This window comes from Cherax quadricarinatus, chromosome 62 (assembly GCF_038502225.1).
Source record: "Cherax quadricarinatus isolate ZL_2023a chromosome 62, ASM3850222v1, whole genome shotgun sequence".
In the NCBI taxonomy this organism is placed as follows: Eukaryota; Metazoa; Arthropoda; class Malacostraca; order Decapoda; family Parastacidae; genus Cherax; species Cherax quadricarinatus.
The window spans coordinates 228,740-253,555 of NC_091353.1; the positions used below are offsets into that span (position 1 = coordinate 228,740).

The 24,816-nt window shown below is 42.5% G+C and overlaps 1 protein-coding gene across 1 annotated transcript in view; it reads left to right on the top strand.

Moving 5' to 3' along the window:
- LOC128687309 (uncharacterized) overlaps positions 1–24,816 on the top strand; it is a 148,752-nt gene that overhangs the window by 13,320 nt on the left and 110,616 nt on the right. The window contains exon 4 of the mRNA XM_070098293.1: positions 5,658–5,788. Within this exon, the coding sequence (XP_069954394.1) occupies positions 5,658–5,788 (131 nt within the window). The remainder of the gene's footprint in view (positions 1–5,657; positions 5,789–24,816) is intronic.

A 24,816-nucleotide genomic window follows, 5' to 3' on the forward strand; every position in this document is an offset into this window, starting at 1 on the left:
AAAGATATAAACAGCTATTGGAGGATAGATGGGCTAATGAGAGCATAGGCAATGGGGTCGAAGAGGTATGGGGTAGGTTTAAAAATGTAGTGTTAGAGTGTTCAGCAGAAGTTTGTGGTTACAGGAAAGTGGGTGCGGGAGGGAAGAGGAGCGATTGGTGGAATGATGATGTAAGGGAGAAAAAGTTAGCATATGAGAAGTTTTTACAAAGTAGAAGTGATGCAAGGAGGGAAGAGTATATGGAGAAAAAGAGAGAGGTTAAGAGAGTGGTGAAGCAATGTAAAAAGAGCAAATGAGAGAGTGGGTGAGATGTTATCAACAAATTTTGGTGAAAATAAGAAAAAGTTTTGGAGTGAGATTAACAAGTTAAGGAAGCCTAGAGAACAAATGGATTTGTCAGTTAAAAATAGAAGAGGTATTGGGAAGATGGAGGGAATATTTTGAGGAATTGTTAAATGTTGATGAAGTTAGAGAAGCTGTGATTTCGTGTATAGTGCAAGGAGGAATAACATCTTGTAGAAGTGAGGAAGAGCCAGTTGTGAGTGTGGGGGAAGTTCGTGAGGCAGTAGGTAAAATGAAAGGGGGTAAGGCAGCCGGGATTGATGGGATAAAGATAGAAATGTTAAAAGCAGATGGGGATATAGTTTTGGAGTGGTTGGTGCAATTATTTAATAAATGCATGGAAGAGGGTAAGGTACCTAGGGATTGGCAGAGAGCATGCATATTTCCTTTGTATAAAGGCAAAGGGGACAAAAGAGAGTGCAAAAATTATAGGGGGATAAGTCTGTTGAGTATACCTGGTAAAGTGTATGGTAGAGTTATTATTGAAAGAATTAAAAGTAAGACGGAGAATAGGGTAGCAGATGAACAAGGAGGCTTTAGGAAAGGTAGGGGGTGTGTGGACCAGGTGTTTACAGTGAAACATATAAGTGAACAGTATTTAGATAAAGCTAAAGAGGTCTTTGTGACATTTATGGATTTGGAAAAGGCGTATGACAGGGTGGATAGGGGGGCAATGTGGCAGATGTTGCAAGTGTATGGTGTAGGAGGTAGGTTACTGAAAGCAGTGAAGAGTTTTTACGAGGATAGTGAGGCTCAAGTTAGAGTACATAGGAAAGAGGGAAATTATTTCCCAGTAAAAGTAGGCCTTAGACAAGGATGTGTGATGTCACCGTGGTTGTTTAATATATTTATAGATGGGGTTGTAAGAGAAGTAAATGCGAGGGTCTTGACAAGAGGCGTGGAGTTAAAAGATAAAGAATCACACATAAAGTGGGAGTTGTTACAGTTGCTCTTTGCTGATGACACAGTGCTCTTGGGAGATTCTGAAGAGAAGTTGCAGAGATTGGTGGATGAATTTGGTAGGGTGTGCAAAAGAAGAAAATTAAAAGTGAATGCAGGAAAGAGTAAGGTTATGAGGATAACAAAAATATTAGGTGATGAAAGATTGGATATCAGACTGGAGGGAGAGAGTATGGAGGACGTGAATGTATTCAGATATTTGGGAGTGGACGTGTCAGCGGATGGGTCTATGAAGGATGAGGTGAATCATAGAATTGATGAGGGGAAAAGGGTGAGTGGTGCACTTAGGAGTCTGTGGAGACAAAGAACTTTGCCCTTGCAGGCAAAGAGGGGAATGTATGAGAGTATAGTTTTACCAACACTCTTATATGGGTGTGAAGCATGGGTGATGAATGTTGCAGCGAGGAGAAGGCTGGAGGCAGTGGAGATGTCATGTCTGAGGGCAATGTGTGGTGTGAATATAATGCAGAGAATTCGTAGTTTGGAAGTTAGGAGGAGGTGCGGGATTACCAAAACTGTTGTCCAGAGGGCTGAGGAAGGGTTGTTGAGGTGGTTCGGACATGTAGAGAGAATGGAGCGAAACAGAATGACTTCAAGAGTGTATCAGTCTGTAGTGGAAGGAAGGCGGGGTAGGGGTCGGCCTAGGAAAGGTTGGAGGGAGGGGGTAAAGGAGGTTTTGTGTGCGAGGGGCTTGGACTTCCAGCAGGCGTGCGTGAGCGTGTTTGATAGGAGTGAATGGAGACGAATGGTTTTTAATACTTGATGTGCTGTTGGAGTGTGAGCAAAGTAACATTTATGAAGGGGTTCAGGGAAACCGGCAGGCCGGACTTGAGTCCTGGAGATGGGAAGTACAGTGACTGCACTCTGAAGGAGGGGTGTTAATGTTGCAGTTTAAAAACTGTAGTGTAAAGCACCCTTCTGGCAAGACAGTGATGGAGTGAATGATGGTGAAAGTTTTTCTTTTTCGGGCCACCCTGCCTTGGTGGGAATCGGCCAGTGTGATAATAAATATATATATATATATATATATATATATATATATATATATATATATATATATATATAGAGAGAGAGAGAGAGAGAGAGAGAGAGAGAGAGAGAGAGAGAGAGAGAGAGAGAGAGAGAGAGAGAGAGAGAGAGAGAGAGAGAGAAGAAAAAGGCACAATACCGTAACTGAAACAATTCACCATTTACAGTCACTGTGACTTTGCAAATGGTACAACTCAGACCGAAACGTCATCGTAAGCTCCTCTCTCCTATGTACGGGTTATTTGTGTATTGTTCCAGTCGTGGTATTCTTTTTCGTTCTATATATACACTATCCTTTTTATCTTCTGTGATCACGTGTATTTCTAAATCATTTGTCTAGTGCTGCGTTAATCTATTATGCAAGTGTAAATATATTTGCCTGTTGCTTCATCCCATCACGAGGATCAAACACATGTTCTTTCTGTTGTGAGTTAAACGCTGTTAATGCAAACTATGTTTAGATCATTTACATGGAATATTTCGATGTAAAAGTCAAACATACATTACTAGCAACCATTAATTATGTTAATAAATAAAGATTATGACATCTAAAAGTGAAAATACAATTGAAATAATTGGAAATAAGGAACACGGGTGAATTATGAATAATTTGCTATAAAGGATTATAAGTTCATAATTGTCAGGGTGAATTATGAATAATTCACTATAAAGGATTATAAATTCATAATTGTCAGAAATAAATTTCTAATTATTAGAAGTAAATTTTTATGTCAGTAGAATGTTAGCCTGCAGTTAGCTAGTCCAGCCGTAAATAATCCCCATTATGCTGTCAGTACTCTGAGGTACATGTCGACACTCTGAGGCACATGGATTAGTGTCGACACTCTGAGGCACATGGATTAGTGTCGACACTCTGAGGTACAAGGTGTAGTGTAGACACTCTGAGGTACAAGATGTGGTGTCGACACTGACCCACAAGATGTACTGTCGACACTTCGAGGTTCAAGGTGTAGTGTCGATTTTCTGAGGTACAAGATGTAGTGTAGACGCTCTGAGGTACAAGATGTGGTGTCGACACTCTAAGGTCCAAGGTGCAGTGTCGACACTCTCAGGTACAAAGTGTGGTGCCGACACCCTGAGGTAAAAAGTGTAGTGTCGACACGTAGACAAGTGTAATGCATCAGCACAAACCAGAATGTCACCATAAATTTTATGAAAGAGACAACAGATAATTACATTAACGGAGTAAAACGGAATAAATGGACCAAATAATCTTGGAGGAGAGTAAGTTAGCAATAAGTAGGTTGTGAATAATGATTGTCTTTAGTTATGCGGAATAAATTCCTCAACAGGGATTAACATTAATGTAAATTACTGATAATCAGGGAATTAACTTACTGCTTTAACGAATAAATACATTGTGTTGAGAGCAAATTAGCGCAGTAATTAAATAAAAGTAGAGATAAGCTTGAAATAGATTTTGATAACACACAGGGAGTTTAATGTTTACATATAACATTGATCAGATTAGAAAAGTGTGTATGTAAACGCAGGGACGGATTTTTTGGTTCTGGCACCTGTGGGTTACAAAGATGAAAAAGAACTCTGAAAACAGTTTGGTAGATAGTGACACACCACATATTCATTCCCTAAGATATTGACAATTAAGTGATGTTGTGTGAAGGACTCGTCAGATGCTCCCAAATACACCAATACCAGATGCGTGCTGATTGTCCTCCCGTTAAGTATTTCATGGATGAAATTTGCATTATGGATTACTATTTATAGGTCATTTAAAAACTGGAAATATTGTAAAGTTATTTGATTATTGTCAAAAGAATGTATTGAATAAATTTGTAGCAGCAATGTAAACACATTAAGTTCTTTTAAAACACCTTCCGGCTTACATTAGAACATAAGAACATAAGAAAGAAGGAACACTGCAACAGGTCTACTGGCCTATGTGAGGCAGGTCCAATTCCCCCACCGGCTTATGCTAATGCCTTGACCTAGTGAGGTCAGACACGTCACTTAAGGGAGGAGCACGGCATCCGACCTCGTAGCACAAGCTCGTCAGGTCCAACTCACACACACCCACACCCACTCATGTATTTATCCAACCTATTTTTAAAACTACACAACGTCTTAGCTTCTATGACGGTACTTGGGAGTTTGTTCCACTCATCCACAAGTCTATTACTCATTATCATTATTAACTTAGCTGGTAGAAGCAAAGTTAAGACATATATTCACCTCCTTATTTTTTGAGGGAAGGTGTATACAAATGCAGACAGGCGATCTTAACAATGCAAGACAAGCCACAAGGGGGAGGAGGGTGGAAAATCTTTAACTCAAGCACTTTCACACTTCTCAGTGCGTCATCAGCAGCTATGCAAAGTTGCAAGGTGACAACTGAAGGAGTGAGGGAAGTTTTCTCAGAGTAGTGCAGTGCGGGTTTGTTACCTGCCACAGCCTCACATTCCGAGAGAGACCGCGGCAGGTGACAAACCCGCACTGCTCTGCTCTGAGAAAACTTCCCATTATTATTATTTTTTTTTTTTTGCAAAAACAATACCACATACATATTCCAACGTAATCCATCGACCTCATAACATGTTACTCACGAGACAGCCAGTACTGCTTCTTATTATCTAGTGATTAGTTACAGGAGGATCAGGTTCAATTTTATGTTGTACATAGTGATTCACAGAAATATAATGTTTCGTATAAAATATTGCTATTCATCTAGACGAAGATAAACAGTATAAAATCTCGACACGATGGAAAAATAAACACAAATGCAATATAATGCGATCCTTTATTGGCAACGTTTCGCCCACACAGTGGACTTTATCAAATCATAAACAGATCTACCTGGGTAAAGAATACATGAGCATATATAGAGTGGAGAGTCAGGTGGAGAATGCTGGGCAGGTTGAATTTAAGAAGGACCTGCCCGTCCCGTTCAAGTTCGTCTCATACCCAATCTACCCAGCATTCTCCACCCTACTCATGTACACTTTACCCAAGTAGATATGTTTGTAACCTGATAAAGCTCACTGTGTGGGTGAAACATAGTCAACAAAGGATCGTATTTTACTGCATTAGAGTTTATTTTTTCATTCTCTTAGACACTCTACACTGATATTATCGCATCTTGCCCTTCCTATTTACTTCCCTATAAACTGCAAATTGTATATATAACTAAAGAACTTTTCCTTCGGTCTTAGGCTAATATCGTGTAGCTAAAATAATCCGGGATGGACCTAATATAGTGAAGACTCAAGTGAAATTTGTGTTAGATGGAAATTATTTTATCTATAGTGTTGTGTCTTATTTCCTCTCTCTCTCTTCTCCTGCCTCAGACACACCACAGGTGTACCTAGCGATGGGTAGCAGCCTCAGTCCTGACGAGATAAAGGAAGGAGATGATGTGTACTTTGAATGCAATGTTAGAGCTCACCCTTACGTGTACAAGGTCCTCTGGTACCATAACGTAAGTTCAACTTTTTATATTCCTTCTTCAGGTATACACCGGACCAAACGAGGTCTGCTAAATATGTTGAAATAGTTACGTCAACTCTATTTAAGGTTTCTAAATAAAATACTGAATAGGCTTGACACAACTACTTTGGTGAAAATAATCCGGCTGACGATACATTGTCATTATGCTCACCCATATACTGTCTAATATATTCTACAGACTGAAATTCTTAGAATAGCCTATTTGTGTAATTCTAAGATTTTTTTTAGTTCTTTACTGAATACATTTCTTTTGCTTACAAGATCCACCAGTTATCAACTTCAAGGTTATGATTTCACAATGTTTTTTTAATGTTATTACGTGATCTAATGAAGTCAGACAATAATAGTGTTGTGTACGAATGGTATATAATACCGACAAGATGAGATTAAGACACATGTGCAACATCTGGGTATCTTTATTGTAGACGTTTCGCCATCCAGTGGCTTTATCAATACAAATTCTAGGACATAACTTGAAGACAGTAGAACTATGTACAGAAGATGAGGTAATCAGTCCCTCAACCTAGGAGTAGGTGCGAACAGCACCATAGTCGTGCTGTTCGCACCTACTCCTAGGTTGAGGGACTGATTACCTCATCTTCTGTACATAGTCCTACTGTCTTCAAGTTATGTCCTAGAATTTGTATTGATAAAGCCACTGGATGGCGAAACGTCTACAATAAAGATACCCAGATGTTGCACATGTGTCTTACTCTCAATAATAGTGTTCATGTGATGAAGTCATACGTCATATCAAATTTCATCAAATCTATTACACCCCATTGGTTATAACCACTCAGTTTCCTTCTGGTTAGAGCATAACAACATTGGTCAGAGAGGTTGGGGTAATAATAGTAATCCTCCAGAAATCTTATTTTAATGAAGTATATTTATAATACAACATAAAACCAACAACAATGCTATACGAATTATCGTATATAAGTTAAAAATGCTTGTTTGTTCTATATTGTCCGAAATATATATATAAGGCTGTTATAACACATCATTAGGACGAGATCCTAGACATAACATATATATACAGAGATTACTTTAGCGTATTAGGTCTTATTTCCCATTAGGAAGCAGTCAGAATACAACAGAATAAGTCTAGGCCGGATAATCAACCTTGGCCAGTTACCAGAGACGAGCAGGAGTGTTCTCGTTGGCTGCTACTTCTTCGATACTGTTCAGTTGATCACTGAAATTATCAATTAAATTCCAACTTCAGCAACTATTTCTGGCAAATCTTCTAGACTTATTTTCTATCTGTTAAAGTATTCCTTCGTCGTTATTTAGACGTGTCCATAATTGTTTAATGAAATGACATCGTCCTGGCAAATCTTAGCAACATTTATGTCCATACCCACTTCTTGTACTCAACATTCGCTGTATCACATTAAAGAAAAAAAGTTCTGAGCCTATTTTAAAATTGGAACCACTTTCAGATATTAGTTTTCTTGCGAATAACGTTTTAGTTAAAAATCATCTAAAAAGTTTTACTAATTTTGTCTAGTCTTCGTATAATTCAGCAGAAATATTCTCCTTTCAAATAGTGTGATGTGTTTAACTACTTTTGGATTAAGATATTCTTTGGTAGTGTGCAGTGAGATGCAGCTTAATGATCATTAAGTAATTCATGGGTTATAAACCAAGTAAACCAACCAACCAATTGTTGTCTTCCAGTTACCCCATTTGCAGTAATTTTTTTATAGTCTTTCTAAGCCATATAAAAACTTATATTTGGATTGTCATCATGTGGTAGACTACATCCAACACCACCACAAATCAATATGTGGGTTGTGAGAGAAATCAAATATGTGGGTTGTGAGAGAAATCAAATATGTGGGTTGTGAGAGAAATCAAAATGTGGGTTATGAGAGAAATCAAATATGTGGGTTGTGATGGAACTCAAATATGTGGGTTGTGAGGGAAATGAAATATGTGGGCCATAGAAAACCTTTCTTGACATAAATAAGATGTACAAGCAACTAAGAGCATTTACCCGGAATGGGAAGTATAAGGGTAGGTAAAAAGCACACTAAAATGTTAGCAAATATTCTTAGGAGTATTACTGGTAAATAGTTGCAATGAAATAAATGAAGAAATAGTGGCGGCGACCTGTGTGGTGTGACTGTGTCTTGGATGACAGGAAGTAATGAAGCTGAGTAATGTAATTTAAGATGAGAGGAACCGAGGATTGACCTCTGGGAAATACAATTCGGAGAGTACACAGACACACAGACAGACAGACACACACACACACACACACACACACACACACAGGGCTAAGATGATGGTGGTCGTACTAGATAACCTCATGTACCAACACATAAGGGACACTACTAGAGAAAGAGGAGAGGATGAACGAGCGAGACTGGACCTAGTATTCACATTTAGTAGTGCAGATATTGAGGACATTACGTACGAAAGAACCCTCGGGGCCAGTGATCATGTGGTTGTGACCTTCAAATACATTGTAGAGTTACAAGTGGAGAGTGAAGCAAGAAGGGTCGGATGAACGAAGCCAAACTACAAAAACGGGAACTACGCAGGCATGAAGAATTTCCAGCACGGGGTTCAGTAGGACAGAGAACTGGCAGGAAAGTCAGTAAACGAGATGATGGAATATGTGAGAACAATATACAAGAAAGCTGATGAGAGGTTTGTGCCCAAGGGTAACAGGAATAACGAATGAGACAGGATGTGCCCTTGGTTTACCCAAAGGTATAGAGAGGCCAAAACCAAGTGTGCTGGAGAATGGAAGAAGTATAGAAGGCAAAGGACCTAGGGAAATAAGGAGAGCAGTCGCAGAGCCAGAAATGAAAATGCACGGGTAAGAAGGGAGGCCCAACGACAATATGAGAATGACATAGCAGCGAAAGCCAAATCTGACCTGAAGCTGTTATACAGCTACATCAGGAGGAAAACAACAGTCAAGGACTAGGTAATCAGGCTGAGAAAGGAAGGAGGGGAGGTCACAAGAAACGACCGCGAATTATGTGAGGAGCTTAACATGAGATTCAAAGAAGTGTTCAAAGAGGAGACAGAAGGGACTCCAGAAAGATGGAGAGGTGGGGTACACCATCAAGTGTTGGACACAATACATACAACCGAGGAAGAAGTGAAGAGGCTGCTAAGCGAGTTAGATACCTCAAAGGCGATGGGGCCGGATAACATCTCTCCATGGGTCCTGAGAGAGGGAGCAGAGGCGCTATGTGTACCCCTAACAACAATTTTCACCACATCTTTCGAAAGAGGGCAACTACCTGAAGTATAGAAGACAGCAAATATAGTCCCAATTTTTAAAAAAGGAGACAGACACGAAGCATTAAACTGCAGACTACTGACACCGACATAAATAGTATGCAAGGTCATGGAGATGATTATAAGGAGAAGAGTGATGGAACACCTAGAAAGGAATGAGCTTTTCAACGACAGCCAGCACGGTTCCAAGGATTTGAAATCCTGTGTCACAAACCTACTGGAGTTCTACGACAGGGTGACAGCTGTAAGTTAAGAGAAAGAGAGGTGGGTAGATACATTTTCTTGGACTGAAAGAAGGCGTCTGACACAATTCCACACAAGAGATTAGAGCAAAAGCTGGAGGACCAGGCAGGGATAACAAGGAAGGCACCAGAGTGGATCAGGGAATACCTTCCAGGAAGACAACAGCGAGTCATGGTACGTGGCGAGGCGTCAGAGTAGATGCCTGTAACGAGCGGGATGCCAAAAGGGTCAGTCCTAGGACCGGTGCCGTTTCTGGTATTTGTGGACGATATGACGGAAGGAATAGACCCCGAAGTGTCCCTGTTTGCAGATGATGTGAAGTTGATGAGAAGAATTCTATCGGACGAGAACCAGGCAGAACTACAAAGGAATCTGGACAGGCTGCAGACCTGGTCCAGCAACTGGCTCGCGCACATCAACCAAATAACTGCTGCAGCATACGGGCGCCTAGGAAACCTAAGAACAGCATTCCGACATCTTAATAACGAATCGTTCAGGACCCTGTACACTGTGTACGTTAGGCCCATATTGGAGTATGCAGCACCAGTTTGGAACCCTCACCTAGCCAAGCATGTGAGGAAACTAGAGAAAGTGTAAAGGTTTGCAACAAGACTAGTCCCAGAGCTAAGAGGTTTATCCTACGAGGAGAGGCTAAGGGAAATCTACTTGACGACACTGGAAGACAGAAGAGATAGGGGATATATGATAACGACATAAAAAATACTGAGAGGAATCGACAAGGTGGACAGATACATGATTTTCCAGAGATGGGACACAGCAACGAGAGGTCACATTTGGAAGTTGAAGACTCAGATGAATTTCAGGGATGTTAGGAAGTATTTCTTCAGTCACAGAGTTGTCAGGAAGTGGAACAGTTTGGGAAGTGATGTAGTGGAGGCAGGTTCCATACATAGATCTAAGAAGAGGTATGATAAAGCGCATGGACCAGGAAGAGTGACCTAGTAGCGACCAGTGAAGAGGCGGAGCCAGGAGCTGTGAATCGACACTGGAAACCACAACTAAGTTAGTACAACTTGGTGAGTATACATACATACACACACACACACACACACACACACACACACACACAATTACGAATTTATTCCAGTGTTATTGCAAGGGTTATCACAGGCAGTCTGTTTCACAGTGACAGACCTGTGTACCAGTTGTACAATCTATGTTCTCATTTGACTTTTACTGTTAAATTTTACCACTGAACATGTGAGCTTGAATCTTTCTTATTAATGCACAATAATAAAATGTCCTGGAAAGTGAAATATTATATAACAACAAGATGATTATAATTAATATATTTTCTGAACTAAACACCTCAGTTGAAGTATATATATAATCAATAACAACACTGCAACTAGCCCGGGGATCGAACCCGTGTTGTTTTAGCCCACCTCATGGTGAACGAAAATTCACGAGGCTATAACCCACTGGACCATACAGTCCTACAAATTTCACGCACCCAGCAGAGCTAGTTGTTGTACCGTGATCCGAGGACATACGATGGTGTGAGTGCCTCAGAGCTAATTTCATTCTACTCCCCTTTTGGTGTACGAGCCTCCACAAGCAGTATATATGGTACTGTAACCATGAACAACTAGTATTTAATCAATAACAACACTGGGACTAGCCAGGGGATCGAACCCGTGTGAAGGCTTGTACACCAAACTCTGAGGCAACCACCCCATCGTATGTCCTCAGATCTCGATACAACACCTAGCTCTGCTTCGTGCGTGATCTTTATAGGAAATAAAAACATCAGCTAACTCAGTCCCCAGCCTGAGGGGTGACCCAGACTCAGCCCCAACCTTAGTGCAAATCCAGATTCGGCTAATGATTCTATCACAGTCACGACAGCTATAGCCCCTATTGCAGATGAAGTAGACGAGGAGGAGGAGTCTTTTTCCAGGAAGATGTTGGTCTCCTGAAAACAGATGATGGTGTCTCTGGCTTAGTTATCGAAGACTGTAGTGTAGTTCAAGGATTTGCACAAATTGGGAATACATCCAGTACGAATTGTATCCAACCAAAAGTAATATAGTGCAAATTCTATGCTTGGGGCATCTGTAAGCATGGAATATCGGGGAAAACAAATGGGACAAGCAACTTTGAGCATTCCAAAATATGCCGTGACCTCCTGTCTAAAGGAGTGTATCGTTTTACCACTTGCAAATTTTTCCACTCTCAGATGTGCCACTCTTCAGTCCTTAAAAATACAATGTTACCCTGCGAAACAAATCATAGTAGTTACAGTAGTTATCAAAACTTCACTCTAAGTGATCTTTTAGTGACAGGAAACGCTGAAAAAAATGGATAGAGATAACCAAAATAGTTCACCACCTTGCAGCCTTGTTAGACTGGAGGCACAACCAGTGGCCCCTCCAGAATCACAACTATGGAGGCACAACCAGTGGCCCCTCCAGAATCACAACTGTGGAGGCACAACCAGTGGCCCCTCCAGAATCACAACTATGGAGGCACAGCCAGTGGCCCCTCCAGAATCACAACTATGGAGGCACAGCCAGTGGCCCCTCCAGAATCACAACTATGGAGGCACAGCCAGTGGCCCCTCCAGAATCACAACTATGGAGGCACAGCCAGTGGCCCCTCCAAAATCACAACTACTGATGCCAACAACAAAATCCCCCAACAAACACGCAACACGACCTCATTTATATATGCTGACATACAGGGCTTTAAGCCATCCACCAACAACAAAATATGGATAACTGAGTACAACCTTTACAGATGCGACAGAAAGAACAGGAAACAAGGATGGGGGGGGGGGTTTAGCCTGTATGTCAGAGAGTTGCTCATTTGCACGGGGATACTAAACACCACAAATGGTGTAGTTGAATTTCTAACAATAAAAATCGAGGACCAAAACTTAGTTATTGTACTTGTACATAAGCCACCGGATGCAACTTCCCAACAGTTCAAGGAACATCTCTCGAAAATTGATTACTGTCTGGAAAACCTTCCAGCCCCATCCCCAAAGACTCTGCTGCTTGATTTCAATTTAAGACATATGAAATGGAAGAATGTAGCAAATAATGTTGTAGCAGAAATAATCCCTGGAGGCAGCTCAGATGAAGTCACACACACACAGGAGCTGCTGAATTTTTGCAACAAACACACCCTAATTCAGCAGATAGTGGAGCCAACAAGACTGGAGAACACACTTGGCCTTATTTTCACAAATAATGAGGACCTGGTAAGAAACATAGCAATGTCAAAAACAACTAATTCTGATCACAATCTAATCGAAGTCCAGATTTACATGCACAGGAGTCCTGATCAGCAAAATGCATACAGCTATGATAATGCCTTTACCAAATTCAACTTCAACAACAAGAACATCAACTTGGACCAGGTAAACCATGTCCTTAATGAAACATGTTGGGATGATATCCTAAATAACATGGACTCTAACCAGTGCCTAGAAATGATCAACTTTCTGGTAGCTGAAGTTTGTTTGAGGCATATTCCCTTAAGAAAAAAGAAGAGAAGAAGAAACTGGAGAGAGAAAGACGCTCTCTCTACACGAGAAGGCTAAGAAACACTGAGCTCTTCAAGAATGCCAGATTATCTGAAACACGGAATGAAGTGCTAACCAGGGAATGTAAAATATTGAGCTTAAGTTACAGGATCCAGGAGAGACAAGAGGAGCTAAAAGCGATTAGTGAAATTGAAAGAAATTCGAAATATTTCTTTTCATATGTCTAAAACAAGGCAAAAATCACATCTAGTATAGGGCCCTTGCTCAAACAAGATAGATCTTACACAGATAACAACAAAAAAATGAGTGAGATACTGAAATATCAATATGACTCTGTGTTCAGTGAGCCACTACTCAGTCTAAAGATGGACAATCCAAATAATTTTTTTCATGGATGAGCCTCAAAACCCTGTCAATGTATGCCAGATTTCTGACATAATCCTAACTCTACTAAACTTTGAGAAAGCCATTGACAACATGCCCATGCGCTCAGCCCCAGGCCCAGACTCGTGGAACTCTGTATTCATTAAGAACTGCAAGAAACCCATTTCGTGGGGCCCTAAGTATGCTATGGAGAAGGGGCATAGACACAGGTGAGATTCCACAGTCATTAAAAACAACGAATATAGGCCCACACCATAATGGTGGCAGCAGAGCTATAGCTAATAACGTTAGATAAATAGCTCTAACGTCTCACATCACATAAATCTTTGAAAGAGTTCTAAGAACCAGGATTGCATACCACTTGCATTCCTAACAACTGTACAATCCGAGGCAACATGGGTTCAGAGCAGGTCGCTCCTGCCTCCCAAAACTACTGGATCACTATGACATGGTCTTGGATGCACTGAAAAACAAACAGAATGCAGATATTGTATACACAGGTTTTGCAAAGGTCTTTGACAAGTGCGATGATGGTGTAACAGCAGACAAAATGCGCGCTTAAGGGATAACTTGCAAAGTGGGCAGATGGATCCTCAACTTTCTTACCAATCGAAGACTTGTGGTAAACATAATTAAATTGGAAGCTGCCACAGTGAAGAACTCTGTTCCATAAGGTACAGTACTCGCCCCTGTCCTGTTCCTCATCCTCATATCAGACATAGACAGAGATGTAAATCATAGCACCGTATCATCCTTTGCAAATGATACTAGGATCTGCATAAGATCCTAGTATCATCTGCAAAGGATGATACTAGGATGAGACACAGGAACTAGGGAACAAAACTTAAAGTTGAAAGCTTGGATAAGTTATAGGGATGTTAGGAAGTATTTCTTTAGCTTTAGAGTTGTCAGGAAGTGGATCAGTCAGGAGAATAAAGTATTGAAAGCAGGATCCACACATAGCTTTAAGAAATAGTATCAAAGCCCTCGGTGACCTCGTAGCAACTACCAAAGAGGTGGGGCCAGGAGCTGTGAATCGACTCCTGCAACCACATATAGGTAAGTACACACATACACACTACCACATACTCTCATTCACTGTCTCTGATGTGTAATATACAAATAATAAATTGAAAATATGTTTCAAGTGATGTACTGCAACTTTGTGCGTCATTTCAACAATTTTCTTCTGTTTCTTTTAGTGATCTGTGTTTTCCATGTTTCTTTATCATGTCTTTGTGCTCTTTGTTCTTCATCTTATTTTTTTTTCTTCTTGGTGATTCTTTTGTTCCGATTTTTTCTGGGATATATTTTTTCTGGAATACCTACCTGGAGTCTACCTGGCATTCCGGGGATCAACCCCCCCGCGGCCCGGTCCATGACCAGGCCACCCGGTGGATCAGGACCTGGTCAATGAGGTTGTTCCTGCTGGCCGTACGTAGTCCAACGTACGAATCACAGTCCAGTTCATCTGGCACTGACTTTAAGTACAAAACTATCACCAAAGATTCGTCATTCAGTGCAATTTTACCTGGTGGTGACGTTAAGTACAAGCTATTGCCACACAGTCTAGAGCCAAATCCATATATGTAATACCAGTTGGTACAGGTAAAGTATGAGAGGATTCTTGCAGCAAAACTATCACAGAGAGAAGCACTACTGACATGGGTAATCACTGCCACGCTTCTGATTTGAGACAATTTCAGCTATGACAGTACAGAATAGGTAATCATGTACCACTATATATGGCCAAAGACTGGGAGAGTAAGACCCATGCATTCAGGAACATGTAAGGATGATGGATGGTAATATTAACAAACAATATATGGTAAGTTCCCCCCCCCCTCCAAAAAAATGCGAAGCAGTCAGAAATGATCGTGTTAAGTTGGTATAGACACAAGTGACCACTGGTATATTTAGGAAAATACAAGGATACGAGAGGGTCAGATTATAGAAGATTGAACTATATACATATAAGGGGATCCCTCATAGCTATTGCGATACAGTTGGTGATCAAACTGGTTCATTATCAAAGACTTGTTACTTGATAATTAACAGTGATGGACCGAGTTAACTATAAACGTCTTTTCTAATTTAGGAATTTATTGTGAATTCTTTCTGCTACTATGTAATGCAGTGGTTCCCAAACTGGGGGTAAATTACCCCCTGGGGGTAATTTAACCATTTTTGGGGGGTAATGGAGGGGTGACAGAAAAAAAGTTATGAATTCTGAAAATCAAGAAAACAATGCGGTACCCGGTATGAGGATTATTGTTAACTTTGTCTTAGTATATAAAGTTGTAAAGTAAACCTATTATAAGTAAGTAATAAAGTTAAACCAAATAACAATAAACATCAAAAACTAATATACAGTATTAGAAAAGAAGAAATATATAGCTAAGTGTGTGGAAACCCAAAAGTATTTTGACAAGTATGCTTCAGGACAAAAGTCACTCAGTAGCCCAGATCGACCTGTCCAGTACGCGTCACTCACTTCCTGAGGCTGCCTCTATTTCACACTGTCAGTTTATCTGTGAGCATCAGCCGAGGTAGACAAGCTGGTATGTATGTGTACTGCCCTGTGCAGTATATAGTTAGTATTTACCCACTGTTACTGTGAATTTGTAGCTATTATTAATTTTATATATAAAATGTATGTGTGGTTCTTACGTTTTCAATGGTTTTGCTAGGATTAGCAGAGTACGCGAGGCTGTATACGTTCACGTTTAGCCATATATATCAATAATAACAACATTTTGTGAAAGGGGTAACATGCTTTATGTGGCATGTTAAATTGGGTAACAAGCTGAAAAAGTTTGGGAACCACTGATGTAATGGAAGTGTTTATCTCGAAATGTTAAGAAGCATCATACGCTTTTTTCTATACTCAAAAAACTGTAAACTATTATTCGCTAATGAAAAGAAAACTGCCTGGAAAGAGTACAGAGCAACCCAGCGCCAGAGAAAGGAGAAATGATGAGAGCGAGATACAAAAAGTCCAGAATGCGGAGGAAAGTGGAAAAGCAATTCGAAAATGATGTTGCTGCCAGAACAATAAGCCAGTCTTTTCACAGTTAAGTGGCGAGAGACTGAGCAGAAACAGTTGATACTGCTACGGAATGAGAGGATTTTCGTGTGGATATTCTCGGGACAGGTTGATGGTTTTCCCCAAGATTAACGAGAAAATCTAAAGTCTACCCTTCATCTTTGGCTATTTATATGTTAGTTACACAATCATTTTTAAGTTTTCCTGCTTGAATAGTACATCCATCAAAACAAAATTATATTGGATACTTTGTATAACGAGACACATATGCAACGTTACATAACTTCAATATAAAAATAATTTTCGAACTATTGGCTTCATCAATCCAGTATAGAGACAGTAAAAAAATGGAAATATCTATTAGTGAAGATGTCAGTTGCGGCGCAGATGCGGTGTTAATGATGTCCCCTGTTGGCCTAAAATCAACTTTGCCAAAACTCTGGAGGTGTTCAAACTTCCCTTGTTCTACACTACTGTACTGGTAAGAAAAATAATGGAAGATTCTCTCCTTCCTTGATGATAGGTTTGGCGTCATTCTTCTTTGTCAAATGATCAAACATTCTAAACAATAGGGTTCATGTGACTCTTAATTTCTTGACGATAAGCTTGACGTTATTTTTCTGAATTACGCAGGCATTGTTTAACATTGTCTGTACCTTAAGGAAAAGCATGTTTACTGAGTGGAATGTGTCAACTTTCTCCTCATATAATGAGCGTCTCCGGGTTAAGGAAATGCAGAGCATTTAAAAAAAAATCTAAATATTTAGATGGGCAATATTCCTGGAAAGTTAAATTATGTGAAAGTTGAAATAAAGCCAGACTGGATAAGGAGACAATTAGATAAAATCGTTACCAAAATAAGAAAAGCGTATAAGAAATTTGACTGGTAATCTCTATGACCGGAAGAAAGGGAGGGTAGGGAAAGAGCCTTCTGCTTTCCGATACTTGACACATACACCCAAATAATAGACAATAGTTCTTAATATTGATGGAGGTAGATGGTCCTTCTCAGCAGACAGCCTCATTGTGGACTTACTAGTCCTCTGCTCCTCTTCAAGGGGGGCTCCTTGGCGTGGTGAAGAGGCTCTTGGTCTGAGGAATTAGCCCTGTCGGTCTTCTTCCTCAGACCGAACCTAATTACCCCCCATTCTCCCCTCCCCTATCCCATCCTCCCCATCCTCCCCTTTTTCCATTCCTCCTCCTCCTCCTCACCCCTCCCTTTTGCCCTTCCTCTTTTTAGCCTTCGTGATTTCTCCCACAGGCGCGCTAGTTCCTAGGTAGGGGAAAGGACACCGGGGTCCATCCCATTCCGTTGAGGTTTCTTGGCGGTGGCGTAGTTTGCCGTGGAATCTGGATTGCCTAGGGATGTCCCGATCCCTCTCCGGTATCCCGGAGTAGCTTTGGGTGTCTTTTGGGCGACGGGTGTATCTCTGGAAGCCACCTTTCGGATTCCGGGGGTGGTGGCTGAAGGAGGTATGCTTTGTGGCGGATATCCGGCCGCCCTCTCTTTTGTCCACCGAGGTAGCTCGGCAGATGTGAGGTTGCTATCCCAGATTGCTGGTTTACTGGCATGAAGGGTAGGGTATGGCACGGGTTCCATGCTGCATCTGCGCTACTAGCGGTGTCGAGTCCTCTTGGGCGCGGAGGGGGATTTCCGGCCCTTTCATTCCTCCTGGGAACTATTCCTCCCCGCTCCCCCCTTTTTTTATTCTTTTTTTTATTTTTATTTTCTTTTCTTCTTTCTTTTTTTTTCTTAAAAACAAAAAGCAAAGGAGTAACCTAACCATGGCAGCCCTAGTCCATGAAACCACTACCCCCGGGCCCCTTCTTGATACCGCACCCCATTCTGACCCTGCCTTGTGTTTAGACCACTCTTCGGACACTCCTGATACCCCTGTACCTCTTGCTGGTGCTGTTTCCTCACCCGCTTCAGGTACCGGGGCTTCGACTGACTCCTTCGATTTGTCTGAACTCCGCTCTCCTTTGACTATGCTTCCGGCTTCTCTCTCTACGGTACGGCAATTTTCGAATCGCCCACCCATTTCCTGCCGGACCAACTCCGGTCCTACTCCTAAACGCCAACGTCAATCTCCTGATGATGCTCCGTCGTTACCTTCCCATTCTACTCGGAAACGACCGACACGTCAAGCACTCCCTCTCCACGCTCAGTTTCGGACCACACAATGGACTAAATTCTTTACTTTAAGACCAACTTCTTCTTCTGCCTACCTTTCTGACCATAGTATTGCCAAAGCGCTCCTGCGTCATGTTGGCAGAGATATTTCATTTCACGCTCTCAAGAGCGGTACGCGCATCGTCACTGTCCAGAATGCTACCCAAGCTCATGATCTTTCTCTCCTTTCGAATATCGATACTACTCCTATCACTATTGAAAAACATCTTTCTCTCAATTCTTGTAGTGGTACTGTCATTCTGCCCCATACCATAGTCCAACAGAATTTCCAGTCATGTGGCAATGACATTTTTGAACAGCTGGAACTCCAGGATCTCCCAATCCTCAAAGTAGACACTTATGTCCTTCCTGCCCGGGGGCGGAGACGTTACCCTTGCAATGTGGCTCGTTTAACTTTTGACAGCCGAGAACTCCCGTCCTCTGTATATGTCGCGGGACATCGGTTACAAGTTCGAAAGGTGATACCTACACCGCAACAATGTAGAAATTGCTGGCGTTTTGGTCACCCAGCGAAATATTGCAGATCTATGGCCGAATGCCCAGTCTGTGGTGCCGACGACCATTCTAATACATCTTGCAGTCAACCTCCATCTTGCCTTAATTGTAATGAAGCTCACCCTTCGTACTCCCGCCGTTGCCAGGTCTACTTAAATGAACGTGAAATCCGTTGCCTCAAAGAGGCAGAAGGTCTCCCTTATGCTATGGCAGTTACTCATCTCCGCCTCCAAGGGAGACTACCCCGTGTTTCTTATTCTCGTGTTTCCAAACGTCCCCCCACTTCTGGGGTCCCATCTTCTGCAGCCTCCTCTGTTGTTACCCCTCCCATAGCCACTACGGCATCTAATCCTTTTGCTGTCCTTGGCTCTGACGTCCCGACTACAACTCAGTCTGTTCTCACATCTTCGCGTCCTTCCTCACAAGCCCCAGTATCGACAAGACCTCGTACGACACCTAATACCAATCGCCCCTCTACTCAGAAGTCCAAAAAATCCACATTGCTCAAATCTTCTTTGCCCCTTCCTTCCCTTCTTCCACCTCCACACTTTACCTTTCCAGTCTCTGTACCTAGTTCTTCCCCTCTCTCTGGCTCTATTACAAGTGTGGAGATTCACCCTCCTCCTCGTACTATGCCTTCCACCCCCGTCCCCTCCCAAGTTTCTCCCTCTTCTGTCACCTCCCAGGTTTCTACCTCTTCTGTCCCCCCCACACTTCATCTCCAGTCCCTTACACTTTTCCCTCCCCCTCTACTTTGGTACAGTCCATTACTGTCCCAATCTTTACTCACCCTCCTCCTCCTATCTCCAATATGGTTTCCCATACATCTTTGAATTCAGAAACACTTGAAGCCATTTCAGAATATATTGCAGAGACTAAACCTTCAATGGACACTGATTCACTTCCTGTTCCTTCTCTTCCCTCTCCTCCATCTTCACAACCCCATTCTTCGCAACGCTCCGTTCCTTCGCTACTTGAACATCTTCCAATGCCACCACACGTTGACTTTTCTAACCCCTCTAGTCCGTAGGTGCCTTTACCTACAGATTCCTGATATTTTCTTCATCGCCAATCATGGCCTATTTACAGTGGAATATCCGCGGCCTCAGGGGTAATCGGGGTGAGCTTCAGATGTTGCTTTCCAGGTTTTCCCCTGTTGGTGCTTGCTTACAAGAACCAAAATTACACTCGGCTGTTTTCCAACCTATCTCAGGCTATAATTTATTGTATTCTTCGGATCCTTTCTCAGATGGGACCTTTAATGAAAGTGCCCTTCTTCTACGCAATGATATTCCGTACTGTCAACTATTTGTCCATACCTCGCTGCATTACACTGCAGCCCGTATCCACTTGAATAAGTGGTTTACAATATGTTCTTTATATCTCTCTCCTTCTCGAGCATTTTCTATCCCAGACTTTGCCTTTCTTGTTTCATCCTTACCACCACCACTTCTGTTACTTGGTGATTTTAATGCCCACCATTTCCTCTGGGGGGGGGTCTCATTGTGACTCACGTGGCATTCAGTTGGAGGCTTTTCTTGCCTCTCACCCCCTCCATGTTTTAAATACGGGTACTCCCACCCATTTTGATCCTCGTACTCATACTCTCTCTTGCATCGATCTATCAGTCTGCTCTTCCTCCACTGCACTAGACTTCACCTGGTCTGTTCTACCAGACTTACATGACAGCGATCATTTTCCGATCATTCTTACTTCTCCTTCCTATTCACCACCTTTCCGTAGCCCTCGCTGGCAATTTGATCGGGCAAATTGGGATCTTTACTCACACCTCACTGCTTTTAGTGAGGTTCCTTCTTCATCCTCCATTGATGAGCTCCTACACATCTTCTCGACATCAGTTTATACCGCAGCTTCTCATTCTATACCCCAAACCTCAGGCAGGCATTCTCAGAAGTGCGTGCCTTGGTGGTCTCCTGCTTGTGCTCGTGCAGTACGTTTGAAACGTGCTGCATGGGGCAGGTACCGGTACAATAGAACCGCTGAGAGACTTGTTGATTTTAAGCAGAAGCGTGCGATCGCTCGCCGTGTCATCCGTGAAGCTAAACGCACTTGTTGGCGAGACTATGTTTCCACCATCACCTCTGCTTCTTCTATGAGTGCAGTCTGGAAAAAAGTGAGGAAATTGAGTGGTAAATACTCTCCTGACCCGGCTCCTGTTCTACGGGTCACTGGTGTTGATATAGCAAACCCTCTCGACGTTGCCATTGAACTTGGCACACATCTGGTCCGTATTTCCCGAGGGCTCCATCTATGCCCCTCGTTTCGTTCCTCAAAGTCTGCCAGAGAGTTAGTACCCTTGGACTTTTCTTCTCTCGGAGAAGAACAGTATAATGTGCCTTTTACACTTCAAGAACTGGAGGCAACGCTCTCAGCTTGCCGATCATCGGCAGCTGGGCCTGATGACATTCATATTCGTATGTTACAACATTTACATCGGTCAGCCCTTGTAGTCCTCTTACACCTCTTCAATCTTATTTGGGCACAAGGAGTTCTTCCCCAGCTGTGGAAATCTGCCATTGTTCTCCCTTTCCGCAAACCGGGTACTACAGGACATGATGCCTCCCACTATCGCCCCATCGCTCTTACAAGTGCAGTTTGCAAAGTGATGGAACGCCTCGTAAATCGACGTTTAATGTGGTATTTAGAGACTCACAACAGTCTCTCCGCTAGTCAATATGGCTTTCGTAAGGGTCGTTCTACCATAGACCCCTTACTACGCTTGGATACGTATGTTCGTAATGCCTTTGCGAATAATCACTCAGTTATTGCCATATTTTTTGACCTTGAGAAGGCATATGACACAACTTGGAGGTATAATATTTTGGCCCAGGCCCATTCCTTAGGCCTCCGAGGCAATCTACCATCCTTCCTTAAGAACTTTTTAACTGACAGACATTTCCGTGTTCGAGTCAATAATGTTCTTTCCCCGGACTTCGTCCAAGCTGAAGGTGTCCCTCAGGGATGTGTTCTAAGCACAACACTTTTTCTCCTTGCTATAAATGATTTGGCCTCTGTTCTTCCACCCAATATTTGGTCATCACTCTATGTTGATGACTTCGCTATTGCTTGTGCAGGCGCTGACTGTCACCTTATTGCAGTTTCTCTCCAGCATGCGGTTGACCGTGTTTCCACTTGGGCCACCACACATGGGTTTAAATTTTCAAGTACCAAAACTCACCAAATTACTTTCACTAGACGCTCTGTTATCTCCGATCATCCTTTGTATCTCTATGGCTCCCGTATCCCCGAACGTGATACAGTCAGGTTTCTAGGCCTTCTCTTTGACCGTCGGTTAACCTGGAAACCTCACATTACCTCTCTGAAGGCAACTTGTCACAGCCGGCTAAACCTTCTTAAAACCCTTGCTCATCTTTTCTGGGGAGCTGATCGTCGAACTCTGCTTCGCCTACATTCAGCCCTCGTTTTATCGAAACTCGATTATGGTGACCAGATTTATTCCGCGGCCTCTCCTGCTACTCTCTCTAGCCTTAACTCTATCCATCACCAAGGCTTACGTTTGTGCCTTGGTGCTTTTCGCTCTTCCCCTGTTGAGAGCCTCTATACAGAAGCAAATGTTCCATCCTTGTCTGATCGCCGTGATGCCCATTGCCTTCGTTACTATGTACGCTCTCACGATCTACACAATCCTTCCATTTATAGAATGGTCACCGATATTAGTAGACATTCTTTATTCGTTCGCCGCCCCTGTTTGCTCCGTCCCTTTTCTCTTCGCCTACATTCACTCTTGTCTTCCCTTCAGTTACCACCTTTATATGTTCATGTAGCATCTCACTTTTCCCTACCCCCCTGGGAAGTTCCAGCTGTTCGGGTCTGTTCTTTCTCACTCCCTTGCTCGAAAGCTCAACTGCCTACGGTGGCTTCCCGCTCTCTTTTTCTTGCTCACTTCCACTCCCATTCTCATGCCACCGCTGTGTACACAGATGGCTCTAAGTCTTCAGACGGCGTCGGATTCGCAGCAGTGTTTCCGGACAGCGTCGTACGAGGGCATTTACTATCTTCAGCTAGCATTTTTACTGCTGAACTGTATGCCATTCTTGCAGCACTTATTCGTATCGCATCTATGCCTGTGTCATCATTTGTAGTAGTCTCAGACTCCCTTAGTGCTCTACAGGCTATACGAAAATTTGATACATCTCATCCCCTAGTTCTCCGTATCCAACTTTGGCTACGCCGTATCTCTACCAAACATAAAGATATTGTTTTTTGTTGGGTCCCTGGTCATGTCGACGTACAGGGCAATGAACAGGCAGACACTGCTGCGCGGTCAGCAGTATATGACCTACCAATTTCCTATCGAGGTGTTCCATTTCTGGACTATTTTGCTGCAATAGCTACCCACCTTCGCACCCGTTGGCAACAACGTTGGTCAACTCTGCTCGGTAACAAACTTCATTCTATTAAACCGAGCATAGGTTACTGGCCGTCTTCTTGTCATCAGTGCCGAGGTTGGGAGACCACTCTCTCCCGCCTTCGCATTGGCCACACTCGTCTTACTCATGGGTATCTCATGGAGAGGCACCCTGTTCCTCTCTGTGAGCAGTGTCAAGTTCCAGTATCGATTAGCCACATTCTGTTAGACTGCCCTCTCTATCAACGAGCACGCAGAATTTACCTCCAACGTCGTCTTCGTTCTACTACTCTCTCTTTACCTTCCCTTCTTGCTGATGGACCCTCCTTTAATCCTGACTCTCTCATTGACTTCTTGACAACGACTGATTTACTCCACAAACTCTGATGATACTTTTCGCACTCCCCTCAGCCCTTTCTAGTTCAGTCTCTTGCTGCCCTTTACCCTTTCACCATCCACTACCCCGCTGTTATCCGTAACCTATTACTCATCCATCTCCCTTTTGCTACCTGATGCCCTCGCTCCCTTCCTGCCCTGCAGCGCTGTATAGTCCTTGTGGCTTAGCGCTTCTTTTTGATTATAATAATAATAATAGTCCTCTGCTATCTGTCTAAGCTATGTACTTCCATGTAGGAATGTTATTAGGCTAGGTTCTAGGCATAAGCATATAATGTAATCAAAATCCCTATATGAGTGTGAAGCATAGGTGGTGAATGTTGCAACAAGGAGAAGGCTGGAGGCAGTGGAGATGTCGTGTCTGAGGGCAATGTGTGGTGTGAATATAATGCAGAGAATTCGTACTTTGGAAATTAGGAGGGCTGAGAAGGAGTTGGTGAAATGGTTTGGACATGTATAGAGGATGAAACAATATAGAATGACTTCGAGAGCGTATAAATCTGTAGTGGAGGGAAGGCGGGGTAGTAGTCGTGAATGGATAAAGGAGGTTTTGTGTGTGAGGGGCTTGGACTTCCAGCAAGCATGCGTGAGTATGTTAGATAGAAGCGAATGGAGACAAATGGTTTTGAGGACTTGGCGTGTTGTTGGAGTGTGAACAAGGTAATATTTATGAAGGGCAGGCCGGACTTAAGTCCTGGAGATTGGAAGTACAGTGTCTGCACTCTGGAGGGATGTTAATGTTGTAGTTTTATAACTGTAGTGTAAGCATGCCTCTGGCAAGACAGTGATGGAGTGAATGATGGGGAAAGTTTTCCTTATTCGGGCCACCCCGCCTTGGTGGGGGTGGCCCAAAAAAGACCAAATTTGCTAATCTGAGAAAGTTATTTTGTGTAACTAAACTTTTCTATTCTTTCCACCCCTTGATAAGTTCTTCGTGTAGTTGACATTGTTTTTATTTTTTCTTCTTCAAACAACAGATTAGGTAGTTTGTTAGTCGTATTTACGTCAGCGGACTGAGGATCGAACCTTTACGAATCGTTACAATAAATAATGTAGACGGAGTTAACACTTTCATA